The sequence below is a fragment of the Heptranchias perlo genome, chromosome 22 (genome assembly GCF_035084215.1).
Source record: "Heptranchias perlo isolate sHepPer1 chromosome 22, sHepPer1.hap1, whole genome shotgun sequence".
NCBI lineage: Eukaryota > Metazoa > Chordata > Chondrichthyes > Hexanchiformes > Hexanchidae > Heptranchias > Heptranchias perlo.
In genome coordinates, this window is record NC_090346.1 from 49,181,151 (window position 1) to 49,208,650 (window position 27,500).

Here is a 27,500-nt window from a genome sequence, read left to right on the forward strand (position 1 = left end):
ACCAGAAACTTAACTGGACCAGCCATATAAATACTGTGGCTACAACAGCAGGTCAGAGGCTGGGTATTCTGTGGCGAATGACTCACCTCCTGACTCCCCAAAGTCTTTCCACCATCTACAAGGCACAAGTCAGAAGTGTGATGGAATACTCTCCACTTGCCTGGATGAGTGCAGCTCCAACAACACTCAAGAAGCTCGACACCATCCAAGATAAAGCAGCCCGCTTGATTGGCACGCCATCCACCACCCTAAACATTCACTCCCTTCACCACCGGCGCACTGTGGCTGCAGTGTGCACCATCCACAGGATGCACTGCAGCAACTCGCCAAGGTTTCTTCGACAGCACCTCCCAAACCCGCGACCTCTACCACCTAGAAGGACAAGGGCAGCAGGTACATGAGGTTCCCCTCCAAGTCACACACCATCCCGACTTGGAAATATATCGCCGTTCCTTCATCATCGCTGGGTCAAAATCCTGGAACTCCCTTCCTAACAGCACTGTGGGAGAACCGTCACCACACGGACTGCAGCGGTTCAAGAAAGCGGCTCGCCACCACCTTCTCAAGGGCAATTAGGGATGGGCAATAAATGCCGGCCTCGCCAGTGACGCCCACATCCCATGAACGAATAACAAAAAACACTAAGCCATGAGTACCACACCAAGTGATGGACTTACCCTGCCAAGCCAATAGTACCACACTAAATGATGGACTTACCCCACTGAACCATTGGGTACCACCTCAGGCGGTACATGAGCCCACCAAGCCGCCGCTTCACCTCAACCTCTCGTCAACAAACTCCTTCCCGCCTTCCCATTCCGGCGCTTGCGCAGTAGAGGCCATGCCGACAGTGTCACGTGACTCCGACCTCAGGCACGTTCTTGTTTGACGGTTGGTGGTGGCGGCGGGGGAGGCGAGCAGCCCGCGCGCGCGCACGCGAGTGAGGGAGCGAGATCGTGCTGTTTCCGGCAGCGAGTTCCCGGATGTGAGGCGCGCGCCCCCCCCCCCCTCCTCCTCCTCACCCAAACCCCGGCCGCGGCGGAAATGGTGGATGGAGCGAGTGAGCGGCCGCACACTGTACAGCACGGCACGGCGAGAGAGTTAGCGGCGGGGCGCCGGCTCCCACCACACTCCCCGGCGGCTCGTGGTCACTCTACATGGCGGCCCAGCAGCTGCGCGGCACCGAGGTTTACTGCGACGCCAGCGGGGACTGCAACCATGTCGCTGTCAAGATCAACAGCCACAACAAGAAGAAGAAGAAGAAGCCGCCGCCGCAGCAGCAGCAGGCGGCGGCAGCAGCAGCGTCTCCTCGGCAGCACCAGCAAGGCCCCGGGCCCACCAAGTACAGCATCTCGTCCAGCTGCAGCTCGGGCGAGTCGGTCAAGCGGGCGGCCCGCAATCCCCGCCGCCGCCGACGCCGCAAGTTCCCTCAGCTCTTCGAGCGGGCGTCGGGCAAGTGGTGGAACCCCGCCTTCGACTCGTGCAACCTGGAGGACGCGTGCCTGGAGCGCTGCTTCCCGCAGACCCAGCGCCGCTTCAGGTACGCGCTGCTCTACCTCATGGTGGCCGCGCTGCTCTGGGCCATTTACTTCGGCTGCAGCGTGAGGGAAGCGGGCCGGGGTCTGGCGGCCGCTTTCCTGGCGCCCACTCTGCTCTTCATGCTGTGCTGCGCCGGCCTGTTGGCGGTCACCTTCAGCGGCCTGTATTCCCGCCACTATGTCAGGGTCTCCCTGCTCTTCACGCTGCTGGTCTTCGCCCTGTCGCTGGCCACCCGCTTCCAAACCGTCGGAGGCAGCGGCGCGGGCTGCAGCTGGAACGACAGCCGAGGCCCGTCTCCCTGCTGGACCTACCTGTCGCCGGTGGGGAGTTTCTCCATCTGCGTGGAGGTGCTGCTGCTGCTCTACACGGTCATGCCGCTGCCCCTCTACCTCTGCTTCCTCTTCGGCGTCTCTTACTCGCTGCTCTTCGAGTTGCTGGGCTTCCACCTGGGCAGCGCCGAATGGCACCGGACGCCGGGCTCCGGCCACGGCCACGGCCAGGGCCAGCACCTGCTGCTCGAGGCTCTGGCTAAGGTCTTCCTGCACGCCTGCGTCCACGCCGTCGGCATCCACCTCTTCACCATGTCGCAGGTGCGCTCCCGCAGCACCTTTCTGAAGGTGGGCCAGTCCATCATGCACGGCAAGGACCTGGAGGTGGAGAAAGCCCTGAAGGAGCGCATGATCCACTCGGTCATGCCCAGGATGGTGGCGGACGAGCTGATGAAGCAAGGGGACGATGAGAGCGAGAACTCCTTCAAGCGCTACTCCACCTCCAGCCCCAAGAGCAAGAAGAAAAAGACCTCCATCCAAAGGGCGCACATCATCTTCAGGCCATTCACCATGCAGCGCATGGAGCCAGTCAGCATCCTCTTCGCCGACATCGTGGGCTTCACCAAGATGAGCGCTAACAAGTCCGCCCACCTGCTGGTCGGCCTCCTCAACGACCTGTTCGGGCGCTTCGACCGTCTATGCGAAGGCACTGGCTGCGAGAAGATCAGCACATTGGGCGACTGCTACTACTGCGTGGCCGGCTGCCCCGAGCCCCGCTCCGACCACGCGTACTGTTGCATCGAGATGGGACTGGGCATGATCCAAGCCATCGAACAGTTCTGCCAGGAGAAGAAAGAGATGGTCAACATGAGGGTCGGGGTGCACACGGGCACCGTCCTGTGCGGCATTTTGGGAATGAAACGCTTCAAATTTGACGTTTGGTCCAACGATGTGAACTTGGCTAATTTGATGGAACAGCTTGGGGTGGCCGGAAAGGTCCACCTTTCTGAGGTTACGGCCAAGTACTTGGATGAACGTTATCTGAAGGAGGGTGGGAAAGTTATGGAGAGGGTTGGCACGCAGAGTGTGGTGGCTGATCAGCTGAAAGGTAATTGATTTATATTCTATTCAGTATCATAAAGTACTTGGAGTGTTACAGTGGCGGTTCACTGGGACAAACATTGAAAAATCCTTTATAGATCGGATCAAAGGTTTTGTTGATGTAAGATAAAACTTTAGCAGCTGAGAAATTTGTTTTCTTTTCGTTAGCAATGTTAGATGTTTGCTACTTTCACAACTTTTTAAGAACTTTAAAAGTTTTTTTTAATAGAAAAATTAATTGCCAAACAAATTCAGTAGCAAGAATAAAGCAATAAATCGATTTCTTGGTCAATGTGTTCAATTTTACCCATAAATGTCGATTAAAAAAATCGAGGAAAGCACTCTTGTTTAGATTTTGTTGGTCAGAATTTGCTTCTTCAGTTAATACCCTCAGATTCCTCCCCAAAAAAGCAATGAATTCATGGATACACATTGCTTTAAAGTTATTTTCCAACTGTCATTGCTTAAAAATATATTTTTTTATTAAACTGAATATTTTACACTTCCTGCTGCTGTCATTAGCTTGTTCTCAGAATTAAGGGGCATTCCTGTCCCAGAAATAATCAAATGCTTTGTAAATGTGCAGTGCTGGTGTGATTCATATCAGAATTTTATTGTATCTTTTGTACATGATGTGTGGTTATTCTATTACTGCTGCTCTCCTAAAAGAGTGTGTCCCCCGTCATGAATTTTTGGGGGACCAAGTAATGTTTTTTTTAAGAACAGAATTGACGGAATTGTTTATAAACAGTATGCAACAGTCTTATCACTGGCATTGCATTAAAGTATAACGGGTCTGCAAAATTTTCAATCTTTGACCACTTGAACGATGAACAACACCCAGCAATGAGATTTTGCACTTCAAACGTAGGTTGTAGCTGGAGGGAACATTTTTGCTATATAGTAGTAGGGTGAAATACTGGTGTTGGTGGAAAGAATTTGGTAAATTGAGAGCATCTTGCAAGTAGCATATTTGGCTTGAGTGCATTTTTCCCCATAGTGTATTGGTAGCAGTGCACCAAGTCCAGTGGCAACAGTAGTAAGGTGAGGGATTTTGTCTTTACAGGAAGCTGTATCACTGAATCTGAGATGGGTCAAAAAGATATGCAGAGGCAGCAACGTGGGGGTTAAGCATTGTGAACTTTTTTCACCCAGGAAAAGATCTCTTCAAACTCAGAGCCTTGATGGGGTCCCAGCAGAAACGTCAGTAAAAGAATAAATTTATCTTTGGAAAAAGAGTATTTTTATAATCTGCGTCATATGGTTCGTGCACTGGAGCATCTAATGTTTAGATCAGGGAAACCGAAAATTTCAAGAAGTCGTAATTTAAAAAAAAAGTACGTGAAGAGCTAATTCTGAATAAATTGTAAACAAGCACTTCTGGATGATTCACTGTAAAAATATTTTCAGTTACACTGCCAGCCATCGTTGAAAAATTAAACTTTCCTTAGATTCGTTGTGAAATACAAGGATTTCAGAACCAGCACTTGCAGCTAGCTCAAGACTCTGGGCCATAGAATTCCAGTTCTATTGTCCAGACTCTTAGGATTTTGTAGGAAGGATGGAGATGATCCAGAAATAATTTGTGCCTCAAAAGTATAAATTGTTGGGAAAGAAACATTTGTGCATGAAAAGTTTTACAATACAGCAGGTTAGTAAGTAAACTGCCGTGCACTCCGTATCCAACAGCACATCTGTTGCACGTTATTACTTCCAGCTAGAGCTAGCCGGCAAATGCAGGTCGAGTCCCGGAGACCTAAAGGGAGAAATAGGGAAGTTCAAGTTCACTCCTGATAGATTTAGTTGGGTTCCCGATCGTTTTTGGTGACCAATTCTATATGCATTAACTGTAGAGAACTAGGCCTCCGTGTCTCATTCTGATTGTTCTAGACTCCATGACCTAACTTGAGGCTTTTTTTTTGGAGAGAAAGACACAGCAGCAAAGTTGACCTCGCCCTCAGATCAGTGTGTCAGTGACTGGTTGCTGAGCTGTCAATCAAAGCTATCACATTGAATGAGGAATTGACACATCCCCATGGCATGTGGAAGCTATGTAACTACATAATCTGTTTAGCTAAGCCCACCCCTGGGCACCTTTGAACAAAAATCATTCTAATGTTAAAAATATTGCTAAGATGCTGGATGATTTCCCATAGTCTCCTACTAATCTGGGATACGACAATAAGCAATTTTGATAACCATTGGTTTTGATACTGGACTCATGCTCCTAATCAACATTCTGGATCCCTTCTAGGCCATCTAGGTAAAAATTTCAGTGTTGCAACCTGTTTAGTAGCGCATCAGGTTCGTTATACTTGTAATGGTTTATTTGTGGGCGGCTGTGATGGTATAAAACCCAAGGTATCTGTTCACATTAGTTTAGTGCATTCTTGTCGCATTGCCCAAGAACTTCATCCTCTGAAGTCATTCAAGCAGCTTGTCTGACACAGTCCTGAAATAATTTTTTCTAAGCTTGAACCCAATGCTTTATTTGTGATTTGTTGCTGTGTTGACAGCATTTTAATGTATTTTCTTAAGCCTCATGCACTGCATGAAGAAATTGGTGTAGAAAGAATTGTTTAGAAAGTTGTGATTAAGTAATGTGGAAACTACTGTAATATCTAGATGTATTAGATCTAAATGGGTTAAAATTTATAATTATATCATGCCAGATGAATGTACCACATTATCTTTTGTAATTGAAGTTTAACATTTTTATATGCTTCATAGTTGCAACTAGGACAGCTTTAGAGAATGCTAGTGAACTTATCATCCGTAGTCTTCTCCTATATCCCTGTTTTAACCGCAACCCAATAAAAAGAGCACGTTCGGTGTACTCTGTTCTATGGCTAATACTTTTAAGTGCTAAAGCACATTTGGAGTTTTTGAATCTTTTTTTAAAAATATGAATCCATAGCACTAGGCAGGGTTCTCCCAGTATCTTGCTCAACACCTATCCCTCAGCAACACCACCACAAACAGATTAAAGGGTCATTTGTCACATTGCTACTTGTAGGACCTTGCTGTGCCCAACATGACTGCTGTATTTGACTCTGTAACAACAGCCATTACTATTCAAAATATATAATATATAGTCCCTTTCACGTCCTCATTGTGTTCCAAAGCACTTCACGGCCACTGAAATACCCTTTGAAGTGCAGTCGCAGTTCTTACACCAGCAGATGTGGCGGCCAGTTTGTGCACAGCAAGATAAGAAATAGGAGCAGGAGTAGGCCATTCGGCCCCTCGAACCTGCTCCGCCATTCAATCAGATCATGGCTGATCTTCAACCTCAACTCCACTTTCCCGCCCGATCCCCATATCCCTTGATTCCCCTCGAGTCCAAAAATCTATCCATCTCAGCCTTGAATATACTCAACGACTGAGCATCCACAGCCCTCTGGGGTAGAGAATTCCAAAGATTCACAACCCTCTGAGTGAGGAAATTCCTCCTCATCTCAGTCTTAAATGGCCAACCCCTTATCCTGAGACTATGCCCCCTAGTTCTAGACTCTCCAGCCAGGGGAAACAGACTCTCAGCATTTACCCTGTCAAGCCCCCTCAGAATCTTATATGTTTAAATGAGATCACCTCTCATTCTTCTAAACTCCAGAGAGTATTGGCCCATTCTACTCAACCTCTCCTCATAGGACAACCCTCTCATCCCAGGAATTAATCTAGTGAACCTTCGTTGTACCGCCTCTAAGGCAAGTTTATCCTTCCTTAGATAAGGAGACCAAAACTGTACACAGTGCTCCAGGTGAGGTCTCACTAAAGCCCTGTACAATTGTAGTAAGACTTCCTTACTCTTGTACTCCAACCCCCGTGCAATAAAGGCCAACATACCATTTGCCCCGTTCGTCTGCAGACAGCTCCAATCTGGGGCAGCAGTCTGCGTGAGTCCCGGTTTCGCCCTGTTGCCTGTGTTGGGACAGAGGCGACTATCGACGAGTGCCCGGCCCACAAAGTCCACCCAGAGTCAGGGCGCTGGGGTTACCAGCTCAGGGCCAGCAGGAATGGTGGGCCGAGCTGAAGCGGGTGGAACAGTCTGGCCCTCAAACAGATCAGGGAAGGCCCAGGCCCCATCCCCGGCCTGTGCTTATTCCGCTGAATGGTCGTCTCCTGTGTAGCAGGCTTGAGGGGGCTGAACGGCCTGCCCCTGCAGGGGTCTGTACCTTCAGGACAGGAGGACGGGGAAATCCGTGGGGATCCCACAAACAATAATGAGACGAATGTCCAGTTGAACTGTTTCGGAGGTTTTGGTTGAGGGTTAAATGTTGGCCAGGACGTCTCCATCAAAAGATGGCACCTCTGACAGTGCAGCACCCCCATAGCCCTTCAGTGAAATGTAAGCCTATGTTATGTGCTCAAGTCCTGCAGTGGGGTTTGAATCCACAACCTTCTAACTCAGTATCACTGAGCGCTGTCAAAAGTAGTAATCTAGAAGGTTTGAAAAGCTGTAATTTGCTTGGAAAAATCAGGCCAAGAGCTGGTGGTTACTATATGTGACAGTAAGTTTACAAAATGAGTCAGAGTAGTCGCTTGAATGCTTGTTTGATTGTTTTGATGCTGGAAACAGTGTCTTGCATGCGTTATAAATGAATAGCTTTCTATCCTATTGTCTTTTGGTTAACACAATAGTCTGCACAGGGCAGCTTCACTGTCAAACCAGCACATAACTGAACAATACTCCTGAGTTTAATGTAATTAGTCTGGTGGGACATACTATAGCTGTGACAAAATAGGAATTGATGTGGAGATGCCGGTGATGGACTGGGGTTGACAATTGTAAACAATTTTACAACACCAAGTTATAGTCCAGCAATTTTATTTTAAATTCACAAGCTTTCGGAGATTTTCTCCTTCCTCAGGCAAATGTTAAAATAGGAATTGTTATGGACTTGGCTATTCTTGTATGTGGTTTGATCAGGTCCAAATGAGTTTATACTTGGGGGCAGGCTTAACCACTCCGCTCCCTGACACATTGGGTTTGTGTGCCTGCATATTTCTAACTACTTGACTGGTACATGTTCGTAAAGTCCAGGATGTCTTCTCATTTGCACAACACATGTGAATGAGGAAGACTAAAGAAGAGGACTTTTGTTAACCTTTTAATTAAATTCAGCAGCACTGTACAAAGTTAGCATCAGTATTGTCACTGGCCATACTCTGTATGGTACCAATATCCTGCAAGAAACATCCTCAAGCCAATACAATTTAATGCTGTGCTAATGTGCTTTGTGTGGGAGCTCTTAATTCATCACCTCACTCCCACCACCAATGACTGACCTGTAAACACTCGTACTTCATACTAGGGTTATCCAGCTCAATATACTCTAGACATGGAAAGGCAAAAATCTATAATTGTACTGCTGGATGCTTTTCACAGTTCTAGTGGACATGGTATGAAAATGCACCCACAGTTACACTCTACCAGAGGGTATTCTGAGAGACAGGATCTACAGGCATTTGGAGAGGCAGGGACTGATTAGGAACAGTCAGCATGGTTTTGTGAGAGGAAAATCATGTCTCACGAATTTGATTGAGTTTTTTGAAGGGGTAACCAAGAAGACAGATGAGGGCTGTGCAGTAGACGTGGTCTACATGGACTTTAGCAAAGCCTTTGACAAGGTACCGCATGGTAGGTTGTTACATAAGGTTAAATCTCACGGGATCCAAGGTGAGGTAGCCAATTGGATTGACGACAGAAGACAGAGGGTGGTTGTACAGGGTTGTTTTTCAAACTGGAGGCCTTTGACCAGCGGTGTGCCTCAGGGATCGGTGCTGGGTCCGCTGTTATTTGTTATTTATATTAATGATTTGGATGAGAATTTAGGAGGCATGGTTAGTAAGTTTGCAGATGACACCAAGATTGGTGGCATTGTGGACAGTGAAGAAGGTTATCTGGGATTGCAACGGGATCTTGATAAATTGGGCCAGTGGGCCGATGAATGGCAGATGGAGTTTAATTTAGATAAATGTGAGGTGATGCATTTTGGTAGATCGAATCGGGCCAGGACCTACTCCGTTAATGGTAGGGCGTTGGGGAGAGTTATAGAACAAAGAGATCTAGGAGTACAGGTTCATAGCTCCTTGAAAGTGGAGTCACAGGTGGATAGGGTGGTGAAGAAGGCATTCGGCATGCTTGGTTTCATTGGTCAGAACATTGAATACAGGAGTTGGGATGTCTTGTTGAAGTTGTACAAGACATTAGTAAGGCCACACTTGGAATACTGTGTACAGTTCTGGTCACCCTATTATAGAAAGGATATTATTAAACTAGAAAGAGTGCAGAAAAGAATTACTAGGATGCTACCGGGACTTGATGGTTTGACTTATAGGGAGAGGTTGGATAGACTGAGACTTTTTTCCCTGGAGAGTAGGAGGTTTAGGGGTGATCTTATAGAAGTTTATAAAATAATGAGGGGCATAGATAAGGTAGATAGTCAAAATCTTTTCCCAAAGGTAGGGGAGTCTATAACGAGGGGGCATAGATTTAAGGTGAGAGGGGAGAGATACAAAAGGGTCCAGAGGGGCAATTTTTTCACTCAAAGGGTGGTGAGTGTCTGGAACGAGCTGCCAGAGGCGGTAGTGGAGGCAGGTACAATTTTGTCTTTTAAAAAGCATTTGGACAGTTACATGGGTAAGATGGGTATAGAGGGATATGGGCCAAGTGCAGGCAATTGGGACTAGCTTAGTGGTATAAACTGGGCGACATGGACATGTTGGGCCGAAGGGCCTGTTTCCATGTTGTAAACTTCTATGATTCTACTGAAGCCCTAGTGACAGTATTACGCTAAAACAGGTGACTTCTCAAAATAGCTAACAAGACCTCAACATTCATGAATGATTTATGCTTTATAGATCTAATATACTTCTCATTAGGCAAAGGGGGTAATGGTGCTGGGCTGGAAGAGTATGTAGAGGAGGTCTAAGAATCTCTGCACAATCTGACCTGTTTGGGTAGTGCTTTGTGTGTTGTAGGCTGGTGCAGCTAGAACTATCAGCTCTGGTCTAGTTTAATTTGTAGTTGTCACAAAGAACTCTCCTCTTGTAATGGAGAATGTGGAATTTGCGATAGAGAAAGCAACCACTATACCCACTGCTGTGAAATATGCTCAACTCACTGCGTACTCTCCGCTGGGATGTGAATGTGTGTGACTTCTAAATTGGGAACCCGCTGCTTTGGCAGAGTAGCGACCGGAGTGTTGCAGACTCTGCTGTTTGAGGCTGGTGAGGTTGCATTTCCAGGTAAACTATACTTTATCTGTTGAACCCAAAGCATGGACTCCTTTACACCTCTTCAACCTGAATATCTGGAAATTAGTATGTCATTCCTAAAATGTGCATCTGAGGAACTCCCTCGTGTGATTGAGATTCTTTTCTTTCTCCTGGTGGAAAAGTTCCATGTTTTGAAGTGAGAGGCAGTGTGGCAGGCAAGTCCTGGGAAGAGGGTTCATTGGTTCATTGAACACCCTAAAGTGAACATTGACTTTTTTGATGGCATTGTCAAATCACCACTTCTGAAGCCCTTTCTTCTTTAAAGCATTGTCTAATCTATACCAGGTTTTGACAGTACCACTAACTATGTGGATTAGGTTCAGAATAGATGGTATATTGACCTGTAGAGATAAATATCGGATGAGGTTTGACATGTCTGTGCTTCAGGTGCAGAGATACAAAGGTGCTTCACTCTTGCGATCCTACATGAGTTCAGCAGCTGTGCCTTTTCTTCACCAAAACAAAGGTGAGACTGTGCAGAAGCCTCCTGAGGCTGTCTTCAGTGAATGGCAGGTGTTGAATTGTGTAAACATAATGCATGTTTGATGGCTTGGAGAAGTATTGTGGTCCCCAAATCCCTCACTGAAATTGCTCATTCTGCTTATGAGGGCTTCTGGGTAGAGACTCAAAACATAATTTGACATTCCTTCTAAAGAATGCAGTTGCCTCAATTTCTGCTTTTTCATAATGATTACTTTTATCCTTTTACTATTGTGGTTTGGTTTGGGGACCATCTTAGCTCCCTTGGCAAAAGAAGAGAAGTGAAGAAATTCCACATTTTTAGGCTGTACTTTTTCTCTCTCCCCATCTCTCTTCCTTCCCTCCCTCCTCCTACCCCGGCCCCGAATTTAATTGAGATGAGTGATTATTTTCTAGTGCTTGCCTTAAGGCCTGGTGTTTGTTCTTTGGTTTGCTATCTATCTCTGCTGCTTCAGGCATAGTATCTACTGACAGCTGCACAACATATGGATAGCATTATTACTTTAAAAAACAAGTACAGTGTAAAGCAGCATATTTATATAAAAAAAATCAACTTAAAGTGAACTTGTGACTTTCAAGTTGAGAGATGAGTGGGATCACCAGCAATCAACATTGCCAGGTACAAGGTAAAGTGCATTGCCACCCATGGGTGTAGGGTGGGAGGGGAGATGTTTAGGTTTTATCAGACTACCCCTTTTGTAAGTACATGCCTTAGATCAGTTGATAGAACAGAACATAGAAATAATTGATGTCCTTCCAGTGTTGACCAGTGAAAACCAATTAGTTGGGCTTGCGCTTCTAAATTATCACCGGGATATTGCGGCGAATAGCAGCAAAATGATTGATAGACTGGCAACACATAACTGGCGCTTGGAATTCGTGCTTTAGAGCTTTTGTCTGCTAAGAATGATTTTTCTTTTCATTTGCTTTATTTGAATTGTTAGATTAATGGACGTAATCATGTTTCTATTTGAACCTTTTTGTGAAATTCCTATTTGGAAAAAATAGGCCTTATGAAGTAGCTTTGTTTGGTCTGGCAATCTCGTATCCAAACACCTCCTGGAAAATAAATTCTGCCTAGGTCACTGCCGCCCTCAACAATGTTTCAAGTCAGCACACAGCATCTGTTCTGGGATGTCCAAACTATGGCCCGTGGGCCACATGTGGTCTGCATGTTCCAGCCATCGGGTTAACAATGTCCAAGCCATTTATTTCACTGAGTGGCACATAGAACTTGCCAGCCCGTAACAGAATTATGTGGATTTTGAGGGCCTGAGGAGGAAAAGGCTGTTTTTAGTGCTGTTGCCTTATTGGTAGATAAATCTGAAATTGGAACGCCAAGAGCCATTAGTGGCCACAGCTTGATGTTTACAAAACAATGTGTGCTTTCATTCCTGTGGCACTGGTGTGACCAGCCCAACAGTTGTCCTTATCTCACCCAAAGTTCATAATGTGTTATGGACTCACAAGCAGTAGTAATGTTGAAACTATCCAAACAAATTAATTTTGCATAAAGGTCTTACAGCTGACGAGTGCAGACTTTCTCCCACCATCCTGGGTTGCCTTTGGAGCAAGGTACCAGAAATGAAAGGATGGTATGTTAACCCATGGTGATGTCCTATTTACTGTTAACACAGTAAACAGGACATTTTGAGCTGATTGTAGTGTAGACATTTACTTTTTCCTGTCAACTTGAGCGTTGTTTTCTAATGTGGGAACTGCCTGAAATGTTGGTTGTTGCCTGGAAACTGTGGAGAAATAACAATCAAAAACTGATGCCTGCTGAAACACATTGTAGGTTAGTCCAGAACTGGGATTTGTTTCAATAAAACCATTGATCGGTAAGGACCCTGAAGTTGCAGACCAAGAGGAGGTAGCATCGAGTGGCCTGTTGGTGTTCCGTAGATTGCGGAGGCACTGTAGACATTGAGATGGCATGAGAAGGGTTCAGGGACAGCAGCTGCAATGAGAAGCCAACTCTGAGCAACCAATCACATGCTGCTGTTGACACGGAGCAGCTTCCTGGTCTGTCATCCGAGCAGGCTAGTATAGAGAGTGCTCTTTTTCTCTCTCTAATCTAACCTGAGCCCCGCCCCCAGGCCCCAAATTGTGGAATTACTTATTCATAGAATCTTACAGCACAGGAGGCCATTCAGCCCATCGTGCAAGTGTCAGCTCTTTGAAAGAGTTATTCAATTAGTCCCACTCCCCAGTTCTTTCCCCATGTCCCTGCACAGTGTTCCTTTTTTTTTATATATATATATATATATCCCCATATCCAATTCCCTTTTTGAAAGTTACTATTGAATCTACTTATCTTTGCTGCGTAAAAATGTTTTCCTCATCTCCCCTCTGATTCTTTTGCCAGTTATCTTAAATCTGTGTCCTCTGGTTACTGACCCTCCTGCCATTGGAAACAATTTCTCCTTACTCTATCAAAACCCCTCAAAATTTTGAACACATCTATTAAATCTCCCCTTAACCTTCTCTGCTTTAAAGAGAACAATCCCAGCTTCTCTAGTCTCTCCATACAACTGACGTCCCTCATTCCTGGTACCATTCAAATTAGATATGGTGGGACAATAATAGGTGGCTACCAAATGCATTATCCTTCTTGCCCACTTAAAAGGTTCTGTAACTTTTGCAAGGCATAATGAGTGCTAATGTACTAATTTAGGAATTTTTTGTTCACAAACTTTTATGTATATGTCTCCTTAAATGGTTCTCTTTACACCTTTGTTTCTGTGCCCTAATGTGACATCAGCTTCTAAAATTTAATCCGAAGTGTGAACCCACTGCTATCTCTTCTGTTTGTGCTTTGAATTTTGACAACAGTGGCCGCAAGGAACCTCCCAGTAATGTGCCTGTGGAACTTTTGTTGTCAGAAATAATAAATAGACTGTTGTGAAGAACCAGCTGGCTGTTCTCTCTAAGCTGATGAGACTGGACTCAGCAACCTTGACATGCAGCAATTCGTCGCGCCCACTTAACTTATGGCTAACAGACCGGTTCTTCATGGGGGTTACTTTGACGGGACAATGTGCGTAATTGCAAAAGTGTTAAGTGCGTAGAGGGTGCAGAGGAGTTAGCAGTTGGCTACAATCTCATCTAAAGGGGACGGGAGTTTTAGGTGACATCCTCAACCACCAGAGCCAAGCTGAAACAGTTTGTTCATCAGAACTCATATTGAATTACTGCTTGTAATCCTCAGACAGACATCTAGTATTTATGTGGAATTTTAATAGCCACCTAATTCTTTTGAAATCACGTGTTAGTGATATGGTGCAGAATATTGGACTGCGATGTGACATCTCACAGAACATCGCATTGTTTTGAATGGTGAATTTCCTGTCCCATATGGTCTTTGTACATGTGTACAAATATGAAGTTTATAATACCATTTCCTTGTCTGCTTCCTAATTAGTTTCCATTGAAGTCTGTTTTTTGTTAAAGTGAAGGTTATTTCAGAAAAACATAACATTCGGCACATGTGCCCATTGGAGTATCCTTCCCCTTTAATGCAACAGTTCTTTGTAGAAAGGTTATGGTAGTGTAGTGGTTATGTTCCTGGACTAATAATCCAAAGAACAGGAGTTCAAATCCCACTGGCAGCTTGATCATTTGAATTAAGTTTGAATTTGGAAATTTTTTTTAAAAAAAAGCTGGTATCAGTAAAAGTGACCATGAAGCTGTCGGATTGTTGTAAAAACCCAACTGGTTCACTAATGTCCATGAGGGAAGGAAACCTGCCGTTCTTACCAGGTCTGGCCTATATGTAACTCCAGGCGGGTAAATGGAGTTAAGATACAGATCAGCCACGATCTAACTGAACAGGCTCGAGGGGCTGAATGGCCTACTCCTGTTCCTAGACCCACACCAATGTGGTTGATTCTTAACATTCCTCTGAAGTGGCCAAGCAAGCCACTCGGTTGTATCAAACAGCTAATTCAGGGCAACTAAGGATGGGCAATAAATGCCAGCAACACCCACATCCTGAGAATTAATAATTTTTTTAAAAAGCAGTAAATTGCTGTTAATATTCAAAATATGTAGCCTTGGGCGGATGCAGTTGTCATCAAATTTTTACTGTTTCTGCATAAATCTGTACTGTTTGTTTTGGTATGCACTCATGTCAATTGGTGAAATTGCTCCTTCAACACAAAACGGACTGTAACAGTTTTTCTCCATAATTAATCACTTGCTAACAAAATTCGATTTTGTGAAAACACCTGTTTCAAAGCCACGCGTTCCCTCAATTTTGCTATTAGTCGTGGAGGAAAGTTGTCGGTCTCCCATATTTGAGGAAATTTGCCCCCTTAGTCTAGGAGTAGACCAGTTTCCCTGCCCACATGCCCTGTGCCAGAGAACCCTGTGACAGTTGATATAGGAATGCATTTTCTTGAATTTAATGCAGCTTTTATATTGCAGAACCACTTTGCAAAGCTCTGCTTGCTGTAGAAATAGCCCTACTGTCAATGGTGTCAGCAGCAGCCATACTTTAGTGTTATCCTTTTGTTAATATTATAAGTATTTGGGCCTTAAATGGCTGTCTGAGAGCTTGGACCCCCAGTCAGTGATACCAATGGGACCTGCTGGTGTCAGAGGCAACGAGTGAAACCCTCATTTGGAAGGTTCAGTACTTCTTACCGACCATTCACATTACAGTACAAGTTTGCCTCCCATGGCACTCTTACAGCCAGAGACAATCCTGCAGTGTAAAGGGGGCATAATGCAGCTCTACTGGTGCATGTGCAATTTAACATTTTTCAACTATTATGAGGGTTGCTAGCTTTGCCAATGACCGGAGGTCCAAACAGTCCAATGGCAGTAACACTATCTTGTGGGTATACATGAAGTGGCCTTGAACACATCAGCCACTTGACTTGCCAATAACCAAAAAGTGACGGCCATTGTCTCATGTAGTTCTAGGTTTATAAAATGTGTAGAACATTTGGTGAGTGCTTACTTCGTCCCCATTAAATAGACATTATAAGGGGTAATTGTGTTGTATGTAGTTTGGAGTCCACACCCATGATCTAGCCATTGCAAATGCTGAGCTTGTTAGCTGTTGATCTATGGCTAGAGTCCAGCCAGTATAAATATACTCAACTTTTCAAATTGTGCAAAACATTTCTCCAATTGGAAATGTGCCACTATTTACAAGCTAATAAGTCTTTTGTATTACAGCATGTTTCACATGTACTCCTGATAAATGTGACACTTAACAGAAGTATGCTGTGAAGGCAGTACTTTTGTACCTTTTAATGTTTGTAGTAGTAACATTTGACTGAACACAGAGCCTTTAATGACCTCTTAATGTAAATGCGTTTGACATGAGGTTTATTGGTGCTGCTGTGAAAAACATTTTTAGCCATATATAGCAATGGTTTTGGATTAAAATGGGAGGTATAATGGAGGTTATTTTAATTGCTGTAATGATTATTAAAATATTATATTTTGAAAAAAATTTTCAATAATGTGCTGAGATACACACAGGGCATGTTTGTTATGGTCCTTTTATATTACAGCACTGTTTATATTGGAGACATCGGAATCACCTGAGGGAGATGGTTTTCCCAGGCAACCCCCTGGGGAAAGTGGTGCCATCAGTAGCAATTACAAATGCCAATAATGCTCCCTCGTGTTCTACTGGCCGCGAGCAATCTGGGTCCTTGTGGTTTTCCCATTGCTGGCCAAATGGCTGGACAAGGTCTGAGAACCAGAAGTGAAGCGTGAACTGTGACTTTCAAAGCACCGTGTGTGTGTGATTGCTCAAGTCTGGAGGGATCCACCCCCACATTGTAAATAGGCAGATTCCATAGCACTAGAATTCTCACTCTATTACAGAACTGCTTCTTTGAAGCATCAGTTCCTAATTTAAAGGAAATATTATAAAGGTTACAGTTCAGAGTAAATTGCACCTCTAAAATAGAGACAAGGCAAGTAACTTTGCAGTGTCTACAGTATCATATTCCTTTTGGTTTGAGTTGCATTGTCCGTTTGAGTGGGCTGTTGTATAGATTGGACTGTGCAGTCTGCTCTGTATGCAGTGTATTCCTGATGTAAGCAAATTCAATCAACTGCATTTTTTTAATTGGATTTTCTCCCCTCTCCTGAAGGTGCTGGCTTTCACTGGAGTACAGTTCCTACCTGTGTTGACAAGCCTCTAAAACCTCACCTAAGTCATTAATCTTAGCCTAAACGATGAGTGTCAACAAGCTATTCCAACACGAATGCATTGCAGCAGTGCCAGATCCTGTCCTCACTCAGTGTCCACACACACACCCTTTCCAGCAGTTGTCATTAGATAGCAAGCAAAAACCCTGGTTGATCTTGAAGAAAAAAAATTCCCCCTTCCTAGTCCAAGAGTGCTGAGGTCAGTTGTAATGCCCCAAATGCCAACTCAGCTAATTTTGGCATAGACCAGGGACTTTCAGGTCTGTATGCCTTAGTACTGTATTGGGTGGTCTCTGCCTACTTGGCTAACAAGAAAGCTGACTGAATGCATATTTTTAAACAAAGGGAGGGAGCACGGAGTAGCAGCAATCAACGGAGTCTGGTCTCGATAGAGTCTGTAATTGGGAATTTGGCGAGTGAGGGGATTTTTAAGGGTTGATCTTTATCTAAAATTTGACTAAGTTTGGCATCAAGCATTTAACTTAAATTTAATCTTAACTTGCAGTTTTCAGTTAGTGGTAAACAAGCAGCCTGAAGTGGCAGTTGGTCACCTGGTTAATTAGGTGACTGGTTAGAACTGGTAATCTACTGTCAGCTGGGGCTGACTCAGGTGATTGGCATTCTAGCTAGCATAAATTCGGAAGGGTTTTGCTCACTCACGGAGTGAGGGAGCATGGAGCCTGGTCTCGACAGTCTGTAATTGGGAATTTGGTGAGTGAGGGGATTCGGTAAAGTAAGGGGTGAGGTGCATTTGTTTAGACAGCAGAGAGGGCATGCAGAGAGCGGGTCACAGCAACAACAAAACCAAACTGCAGTGTGACGTCACAGGTAAGGCAGGTAGGTGGTTGGAGGTGAGTATCTCTTCTGTTTTCTTCTTTCTTTGGACTGTGGGCTAAATAACTTATAGCGCAAAACTAATTTAAAAAAAAACTAAACTTAATTTAATAAATTAAACAAAGCCAGTACTTGGTTCAACCTAAAAATAATTTGATTGGCATTGTAGTAATCAATTAAATAAATAAAAGACTGACAGCGCAGGAGATGTGTTGCAGCTGCAATATGTGGGAGCTACTGGACAGTTTTGTCCAGGGCGACTACATCTGCGGGAAGTGTCTGCAGTTCGAGGAACTTCGGCTCAGAGTTGAGGAGCTGGAGTCCGAGCTGCAGACATTGCGAGGCATCAGGAAGGGAGAAAGTTACCTGGACACTTTGATCCAGGAGGCAGTTACGCCCCTTAGACTAAATACTGTAGAATTGGCACGTGGTCAGGGTCAGGAGGGTGTGACTGCGAGTGAGGCAGGTACGGGGATCCAGGAGGACTGCAGGAGCCTCAGCCTCTGCACTTGTCCAATAGATACGAGGTTCTTGCAGCCCTTGTGAACGAGTGCAGGGACTGCAGGGAGGATGAGCAAACTGGCCACGGCACCGTGGTTCAGGGGGCCATTCAAGTGCGGGGAGTGAAAAGGAATGTGGTTGTAGTAGGTGACGGTATAGTTAGAGGGATAGGTACTGTTCTGCAGCCAAGAGCGTGAGCGTGCAGCATTCGTAATAAGATAGATGAATTGATGGCACAAATAGAAACAAATGGGTATGATCTTGTGGCCATTACAGAGACGTGGTTGCAAGGTGACCAAGGTTGAGAGCTAAATATTTAACATTTCAGAAGGATAGGAAAAAAGGTAAAGGTGGTGGGGTAGCTCTGTTGATATAGGATGAAATTGTTATAATAGTGAGAAATGATCTTGGCTCAGAATCAATTTGGGTGGAGGTAAAAAATAGCAAGGGAAATAAATCACTGGTGGGAGTAGTATATAGGCCCCCTAACACTGTAGGGCAAAATATAAATCAGGAAATAAGGGGGGCTTGTAAAAAAAGGTAATGCAATAATCATGGGCGATTTTAACTTTCACATAGATTGGACAAATCAAATTGACAAAAATAGCCCTGAGGAGGAGTTCATAGTGTTTTAAGGACTGTTTCTTAGACCAATACGTCGGGGAACCAACCAGGGAACAGGCCATTTTGGATCTGGTAATAGGTAACGAAACAGAATTAATTAATGTCTCAAAGTAAAGGATCCCCTGGGGGAGCAGTGATCATAACATGATAGAATTTCACATCCAGTTTGAGAGCGAGGATCTTGGGTCTGAAACTACTGTATTAAACTTAAATAAGGGCAATTATAAAGGAATGAAGGCGGAATTGGCTAAAGTGGACTGGGTAAACAGATTAGATGGTATGATGGTGGCAAACATTTAAGAAGATATTTTATGACTCGCAAAATTAACACCCCTATTCAAGAAGGGAGTGAGACAGAAAGCAGGTAACTATAGACCAGTTAGCCTAACATCTGTCATTGGGAAAATGCTAGAATCCATTATTAAGGAAGTCGTAGCAGGACATTTGGAGACAAGCCAGGAGAGTCAACATGGTTTTATGAAGGGGAAATTGTGTCTGACAAATTTATTAGAGTTCTTTGAGGAAGTAACAGGCAGGGTGGGTAAAGGGGAACCAATGGTTGCAGTATATTTGGATTTCCAAAAGGCATTCGATAAGGTGCCACATAAAAGATTACTGCACAAGATAAGAGCTCATGGTGTTGGGGATAATATACTGGCATGGATAGAGGATAGGCTAACTAACAGAAAACAAAGAGTCGGGATAAAAGGGTCATTTTCAAAATGGCAACCTGTAACTAGTGGGGTCCGCAGGGCTCAGTGCTGGGGCCTCAACTATTTACAATATATATCAATGACTTGGATGAAGGAACAGAGTGTCTGGTGGCCAAATTTGCTGCTGATACAAAGATAGGTGGTAAAGCAAGTTGCGATGAGTTGCAAAGGGATATTGACAGATTAAGTGAATGGGCAAAAATTTGGCAGATGGAATATAATGTGGGAAAATGTGAAGTCATCCACTTTGGGAGGAAAGTTAAAAAAGCAAAATATTATTTGAATGGAGAAATACTACAAAATGCTGCGGTACAGAGGGATCTGGGTGTCCTCGTACACGAAACATAAAAAGTCAACATACAGGTGCAGCAGGTAATCTGGAAGGCAAACAGAATATTGGCCTTTATTTCAAGGGGGATGGAGTATAAAAGCAGGGAAGTCATGCTCCAACTGAACAGGGTGCTGATGAGACCACACCTGGAGTACTGCGTACAGTTCTGGTGCCCTTATTTAAGGAAGGGCATACTTGCATTGGAGGCAGTTCAGAGAAGGTTCACTCGGTTGATTCCGGTTATGGAAGGGTTGTCTTATGAGGAAAGATTGAACAGGTTGGGTCTATACTCATTGGAGTTTAGAAGAATGAGAGGAGACCTTGTTGAAACATACAAGATTCTGAGGGGACTTGATAGGGTAGATGCTGAGAGGATGTTACCCTCTCATGGGGGAATCTAAAACTAAGGGGCATAGTCTCAGACTGAGGAGGAATTTCTTCTCCCAGAGGGTCGTGATTCTTTGGAATTCTTTACTCCAAAAAGCTGTGGAGGCTGAGTCATTGAATACATTCAAGGCTGAGTTAGACAAATTTTTGATCAGCAAGGGAGTCAAAGGATATGGGGAAAGGGCGGGAAAGTGGATTTGAGGCAAAAATCAGATTAGCCATAATGGCGGAGCAGCCTCGAGGGGCCGAATGGCCTACTCCTGCTCCTATCTCTGATGGTCTTATAAATTGTCTACTTACACATATCCTGCTCCCAAAGATGTTGCTAGGGATCCTCCTTGAGATTTAATTTTGCCTTGTGCTGCTACACCAGCTGGAACCAAATGATTGTAAACAAGGTGAAGGTTCCATTATCCTTTTGCCAATGAATTAAGCCTCTAGTCTTGTGATGCAGAGCTTGTTTTGAAACGAGTCTGGCTTGGCAGGGACTGTGCTAGGAACTGAAGACTGGATTGTTAAAGTAACTTTTTACACTGGGTCTAAAATGCAGCTTTGGAGAAAACCAAGGCATTTGTCCCACTGATTCCCAGTGTGCGTCCTTCCTGTGTGTGTGCTTCAAAGGGGTAAACCAGTGGATCACTATGATCTGCATTTACGTAACTAATTATAAGAATCTTGGTAAAAAAGCAATAATTGCAGAATTGGTTATTGTGTTTAATGTACTGGAGAGTGAAAGGTGGCTGAATTCACTCTCTTTCAGTCAGGAGCCTATGTTCAGTCCCCAATTGCAGTGCACCCGTCTTCTCTCTCTGGAGAGATTGCCTTTATTTAACTTTTAAACATTAGAAGAGTTACTCAGCTGTAAAAACAAAGAATAAAAATAAGAGATTATTCAGGATTACAGAGGTCACGATCAGGAGCACTGGTTGTTTTCCCTCTCTAGCCTAGGGCCACCAATGCCAACTGGAGCACATCTACTGCCATCCCAGCTGAAGTCAGCTAATTCAGCACAAGACTGTGAATCGAACTTGGAAGGTGGTCTATGGCTCAACTTACTTGCTTTACCAACTGAGCTGCAAGAAAAATTCAAATATGTAACACTCAGTTTGCATATCAATGCAGTTGTAATCAGCACGTGAGTAATCTATTGGGACCAGTAATGTTTTGGATATGCAGGCCCTGCATCAGTAACCGAGATAAATGATCCACTCCCTTCCTCCAACCCCCAAAAACACACAATTTCCTGTCTAATGGTGTTGATACTGCAGCACTCCAAATCTTCCAGTATGATCCTGTCCAATGTTTTACCAGTGCCAGCTGTCCAAGTAGCACCAAAGCTAGTGAGCATGTACTCAGTGCCAACTCTTGCCGTTCCTCTATCTAGGATCATCCTTCAGATAAAGTCTTAGTCCTCAACTCCCCATTGCATCCGGAAACATTTTCTACTGCTTTGAGCAGGTCACTTATTGCGTCTTGTAGCAGTTAAAAGTTGCAGAATGGACTTGATCAGTTGCGGAAAATTTCCTGTCACAACTAATGCACTGACCGGAATGCCGTTAAGAGTGATTCGAGACTGTTCTCAATCTGGATTGATTGGTTGTTTGCTTGCACTTGATTGAAGACAATCTGAGCACTATTTTCGAACACTGGTGGAACTAGAAATTGGATTGTTGGTAGCTGAGCTTGGTTCTTGAGTGACACACGCTGGATGGAGTTGGATGCATGGCACTGTAAGAATTGTGATAGGAGCAAGATTTTAAATGCAATTTGAGCAGGAGTGAAGCTTGGCTGCCTGGAAAGGAGGGTAACCATAGCTAGGTCCTCTTAGTTTTAAACCATTTTATTTAGTGATGGTCCTATTTTTAAAATTGCACCACTTTTCTGTGCTAGGTCATTCAAACAAAGGAGCATTAAAACATTGCTGGACAGTTAACTTAAACTTCCAGAAAGTCGAACATTTAACTTGAGAATGCAAAACTCTAACTCAATTTTTGTGGTCTACTTTTTTCTGTAATTTTTTTTTTCCATTCGTTCATGGGATGTGGGAAGAAGGATGTGTTGATCATGCAGGGGCGAGTAACATTTTAGATGACTGACCATTTTTGGATGCTGAGGCTTTTCCTCAGTCAGGATCAATATGTTTGCCTTTACCTGTTGCCTTTATTGAGAACTGGTACATTCTCCAGATAGCACCTCTGCCCTTCGGTGCTCCCTGTTCGTTTTGCACTCCCTAGAGCTCTGTGGTGTTGATCTTGCTGAATGTTTCAGGGGAATAATCAAAAGGTTTGCTGAATTTTATTAGTTTAGTTTTCACTGACTACATATAAGCTTCGTTTTGGGGAACAAAGGCCTAAATTGTGTTGTTTTTCTGGAATGTTCTCTAGCTTTTTTTTGCTGGTTACATTGTTGACCAGTAATGTTGTATGGTACATGTGGGCTCATCTAGGCATCAAAATTATTTCCCTGAATTGTAATCCTACCTCTGATCTCCAGCCATACATACTCCTATGCATCCTCCACTCCAGCACTGACTTATTCCCCACAACTATTCCTAAACTCTGCCATCATCCACTTGCTCTTTCTCACTATGACCCTGCCCTCGAACTCCCTCCCTTAACACATCTGCTATGCTTATCTCCCTACTTGTTCTAAAAAGCCTAAAACAAACTTCTTTCATCATGCTTTTACCTCCTTTCTATTTTCTCTCTCACCTGCTCAGTCTCCATTTTTGTTACCTTCTAAGGTGTTCAGAGATGTCCATTTGTGCATGCACGCTATTAAAATGCAAGTTAATGTCTTCACGAGGCAACAGATTTTGAAAGTGTATAAATGGTCCATCGATCTCCATTTTCTAACCAGTTGAATATCCAGCTTTTGTTTTTGTGCAGGAGGATGGGGATGGACTTACTCGTATCTGCCAGCAGTTTCTCATTTCCAAAGCAAAGAATTAATAAAACTTTAACTTGTGGCCAACCACCACAACACAAGTCTGTGTGCTTTCCTGCTCCAATTAGTTTAGTGCTTTTTGTTAAAGTGGAGAGTGTGCTTAGCCAAATAAAACTCCAAATGTAATTCAGTATGGAACTGGCTAATAAGGTCTAAAAATTGTGCACATGACTGTGTATTTGAGACTGTTCCAAGTTTGTCATGACTTCCAATCTTCAGAAGTCCTGGAATCTTAAACAGAAGAAATTTAGAGAGTGCTTCATCATGCCTATAAATGTTAGTTTTTCTTTTGTAGTTTGGAAGATAGTATTGCCATCTTTTCTACTAAGTGGCTCTGAACAGAAGTGTTGGGTCTTCCTTTCACTGGGTGAATGGGATTGGGACAGATTTCTCATCTGCTGAAAGAACTAATTGCCTTTCTTCCTACCACCCTCGAAATCCACACGTACCTAAACACACTGCGGATGCCAAATGATGATGTGGCAAAATGCGCTTCAGGTATGTGCCTGGTTTGTTGACTCCCAGCAACAGCACGGTTGACTGGTGCTTGTCTATGGGGCACTATGTAGGAGTGAGAGGTGTCTGTGACCATAAATGCAAGTCCTGAATAGTGTATTGCCTCCCTGGTGTTGGGGTAAGGGACATAATGGAGCGAGTGCAGAAGCTCTTAGAAAGGGAGGGGGATCAACCAGAAGTCTTGGTTCATGTTGGAACCAATGACATAGGGAAGAATAGGATTTTTTTTTTTGCAAACATAAAAATTCTTGAATATCTTCTTGAATGTGTTTTTAAGCTGATACTGCTGATATAATGGTGTCCCTTCATTCAGGAAATGGAATAAAAGCTTCAGGGTACTGATAGAGCAATGCACTCGCTCAAGCCTGACCTGTCCTACTGAGCTGAGTACTAAAACATGAGTACTGGCAAACATTCGGGGGATTGCTCCAGACCGGTGTACGCAGCTCCACGTTCAGATGGTGTATAGAATCTACCTACAGCTACTTGGTAGTGTTGTACTTTCTAACTATAATCTTCATTAAAGCTGGTAGTATGCAATTCCTTTTTTTGTGTAATTAGGGCTGACGTATACAAGTAAGTGAATGTTGATGGAAAAACTTGCTTACAAAAATTGCAGGTAAATTGACTCACTTGTGTTGAGAAATTTGCAACAGAGAAATTGCATACACCTAACATTTCTGTAACTGGAAGTATTTCCACATAAGAATAGCATAGTGATTATTTACTCTCCTCCTCCTGCCCCGCACTTTTCTCCGCTCCCATTGCTGAAGGTACTGACTCTTATTGGGGCATGGTTTTGCAGGCACTGCATAGGATTTGTATGCACTTGTACAGATTTCTCCCCACACCAGTAGCCCTCCAGTACCTCGCCCAAGTGACCAATTTTCATATGTGACACTGGATATCGAATGTTGGCAGACCATTCGACTCGGGGGCCATCACGGCCAAGATCACTCCTGTTGTTCATGGCCAAGATCACTCCTGCTCTGTTGGATGTCCACAGACTTTTTAACCAGGGTGATTGGATAGGGCTCAGGAACTGGAGCTCCAGTCTATTGTGTTCCCCTTTCCTCACTGCCAAGTGAATGAGTTCCAGTTGTCCTAACTACTCAAGTCTGGGTAATTATTGCCCTTCACTATGCTATTCTTATGTGGAAAGACTTCTGCAATTGGCTTGGATTAGGGAGAAGATTTCCTGTTTCTAGAGTTGATTAGCCTACTGACACTGTCTTGGCTTAGAAATGAGCAATGGCTACTTGGGTGAGGTACAAAATGGTGCAGTGTCTCCAGAAATGCAACTCGGATGGAGTCGATACCTTCAGGGGGACTGTCTATTTATTAAATAGAATTGGATTAAAATGAGTCCCAAAACTTGGGTGCTGGCTAATTGTAGGATAACTGATTTGGTGTAGATCACTAAATTGATCTGTTGTGCAAGGCTTGTTTACAGCATGTACACCTTTAAAACCTCTATGTTGTATGTGGGCCAAAATATTTAAATTCTGCTCAGACCTAAGCTGATGTAAAATTTCTGTTGCAAGAGATCTGTTTCTGGATAATGACAACTTTGACATGAGCCTTTTTCCAGGAACTGTTTTCCCAATAATTACCTGCTTTTTCTTTCCTCTTCTCCCTTTTAATATTTTTACAGTCTGAAACAACATTTAAGAATGTTTTTTTAATTTCACCTGTTGGATTCTGTCACCAAAACTGAATAGTTTTGCAATTGTAAACAATTTTACAACACCAAGTTATAGTCCAGCAATTTTATTTTAAATTCACAAGCTTTCGCAGGCTTCCTCCTTCCTCAGGTGAACGAAATGAAATTGTTAGAGGCCACGTGAAGTTAGAGAACATGAGATCAGACAGGTTAGAACCTGTCTATGAAGACTGACTCCTGCTCTTCAAAGTTGGGCCCTGCTGTATTTACTTCCCCCGCTTTTCCCTCTCCTCAAGGTGCTAACTCACTCCGGGGCATAGCTCCATGGGCATTAGGGGCTTTGCATTACCTCACCCATTAACTATTCATGTATGAGCCCATGAAAGTGAATATCACCAGGCTATTTGACTGTGGAGGGCACCATAGCCAAGCCGAATCCTGTTCTTATTTGACATCTACACACTTACATTTTTAGCTGGTCACTGGATAGTGATCAGGAGCAGGAGCTAAGGGTGACTTTCCCTTCATTGTAGTGCCCCTGACTAAGGTCAGCTAACTCAGACTGGGTACATTAATTGGTAATGGCAGCTTTGTGTATTTAAAAGTGGTTAATACAAAGGATCTGTATTCTGTGTTGACTAAGATTTATTAACTGTGCAATACAGTAAACAAAAGTTGTTGATCTTTTTCCAAATTCTAGATATCATAAAATCTTGAGCACAAGCCACGCCTTAATACCACCTTCCACACCCTTTGACACTAGAGATGTGACTTTTTCCAGCTGTACTAAGAGTTCAGTGGCTTTTTACAATAATTGTGCTTTGCTGTTATTTTTTAATCACACAAGAAAACAGACCAATTATTTTCACCAATTTTTGGACGTTTTCTCCCCTCCCCCCTCCTGATGGTGTTGACTGATTTCTATGATCTGGTTCCCTTAATGTTTATCTCACCCAATTGGCAATTACTGTAAGCTTCAATAGTATCAGAAGGCTATTCAGCTGTGGGGGGATTCACATGAGAACCTCATCCTGTCCTCACTTGACATCCATGTGCATGTCCAGTCAGGGTCATTGGATGGAGATTGTTGATGGGAGTACTGGTTCACCTATTTCCTCTCTACCTCAGGGGCACGGTGTCCAAGATAACTGCTTGTTGGCTGAGGTCAGCCAATTCAACAGAAATCAGGGATCTTACTTGGAGCCTTACTAATCTGGTACTTGTTTCTGTGCAACTTATTCTGTAAAGATCCTATAAAAATGAATGCATTTCTTGGGGGTTTGCAGCCAGTAGTAAGCCAGCTTAGAGTGACTGACGTATAATCAATCCCTTCTGTTACACATTGCCCAACGGAGCTTGAGAACCAGAACTTGAATGTCAGAGAGTGGCACTTTTATTGTGTGCTAAAAGATGAATTTATGCAGTGGGACTCTTTACCCGAAAATAAACCTTGGTGTTGTGCAGAGAACTCAGCCTGAAAGTTGCGGGCTTTTCAGGGTGGATGCGCAGGTTCTTTTCCTGCTAATCTTCTGTATTTGTGCCACGTGCTGACTTGACTCATTTTGGGAGATTGATGGACTTTATTCTATGGGGACTTGAACCGTGCGGAGAGACTGCTGCATGATGAGAATTGATATACTGAGATAGTTGGTGTTCGAGGCTAGTTTGGCTGCTGTGCGCATTATAGAGTAGCAAAGTATTGGCCAGTTTTCATAGTTTCAGACTTTGGAGATTGAATATTGCAGTGAAGATTAAACACAACTGCTGGAAGAGCTCTCCCGATAAATACACTGCATGATTTCAGCTTCACCTCCGCATTTAATCTGTCCAGATGCAGACCCGTCTGCTAGAAAGGCCAAATCGATAACCTACTTGAGTGCTTTCTTCCATGAATAGCGTTGTAGGATTTAGTAACCACATTTCCTCTAGAAAGCTAGGGAACTGCACAGTGAAGCAGGAGGTCTCACCACTGAGTTCTTCAATCAGATTTTTGAATTGCCTGTAATTCAATGCATGAAATTGAACGTAGTTAAAATTTCCTAAACTTTATCTTGGTGACAGGCTTGAAATTCAGATACTTCGCTGGCTCATTCTGATGAATGATGCAATGAAATATTCAAAAATCCAGACGCCCGTCG

At 43.8% G+C, this 27,500-nt stretch overlaps 1 protein-coding gene across 2 annotated transcripts in view; it reads left to right on the top strand.

Moving 5' to 3' along the window:
• Positions 1–1,025: 1,025 nt before the first annotated feature.
• Positions 1,026–27,500, top strand: part of adcy9 (adenylate cyclase 9) — a 124,056-nt gene continuing 97,581 nt past the window's right edge. For both annotated transcript variants that reach the window (XM_068003584.1, XM_068003586.1), the window contains exon 1: positions 1,026–2,916. In XM_068003584.1, coding sequence (XP_067859685.1) covers positions 1,158–2,916 — 1,759 coding nt within the window. In that variant the 5' untranslated portion in view covers positions 1,026–1,157. The remainder of the gene's footprint in view (positions 2,917–27,500) is intronic.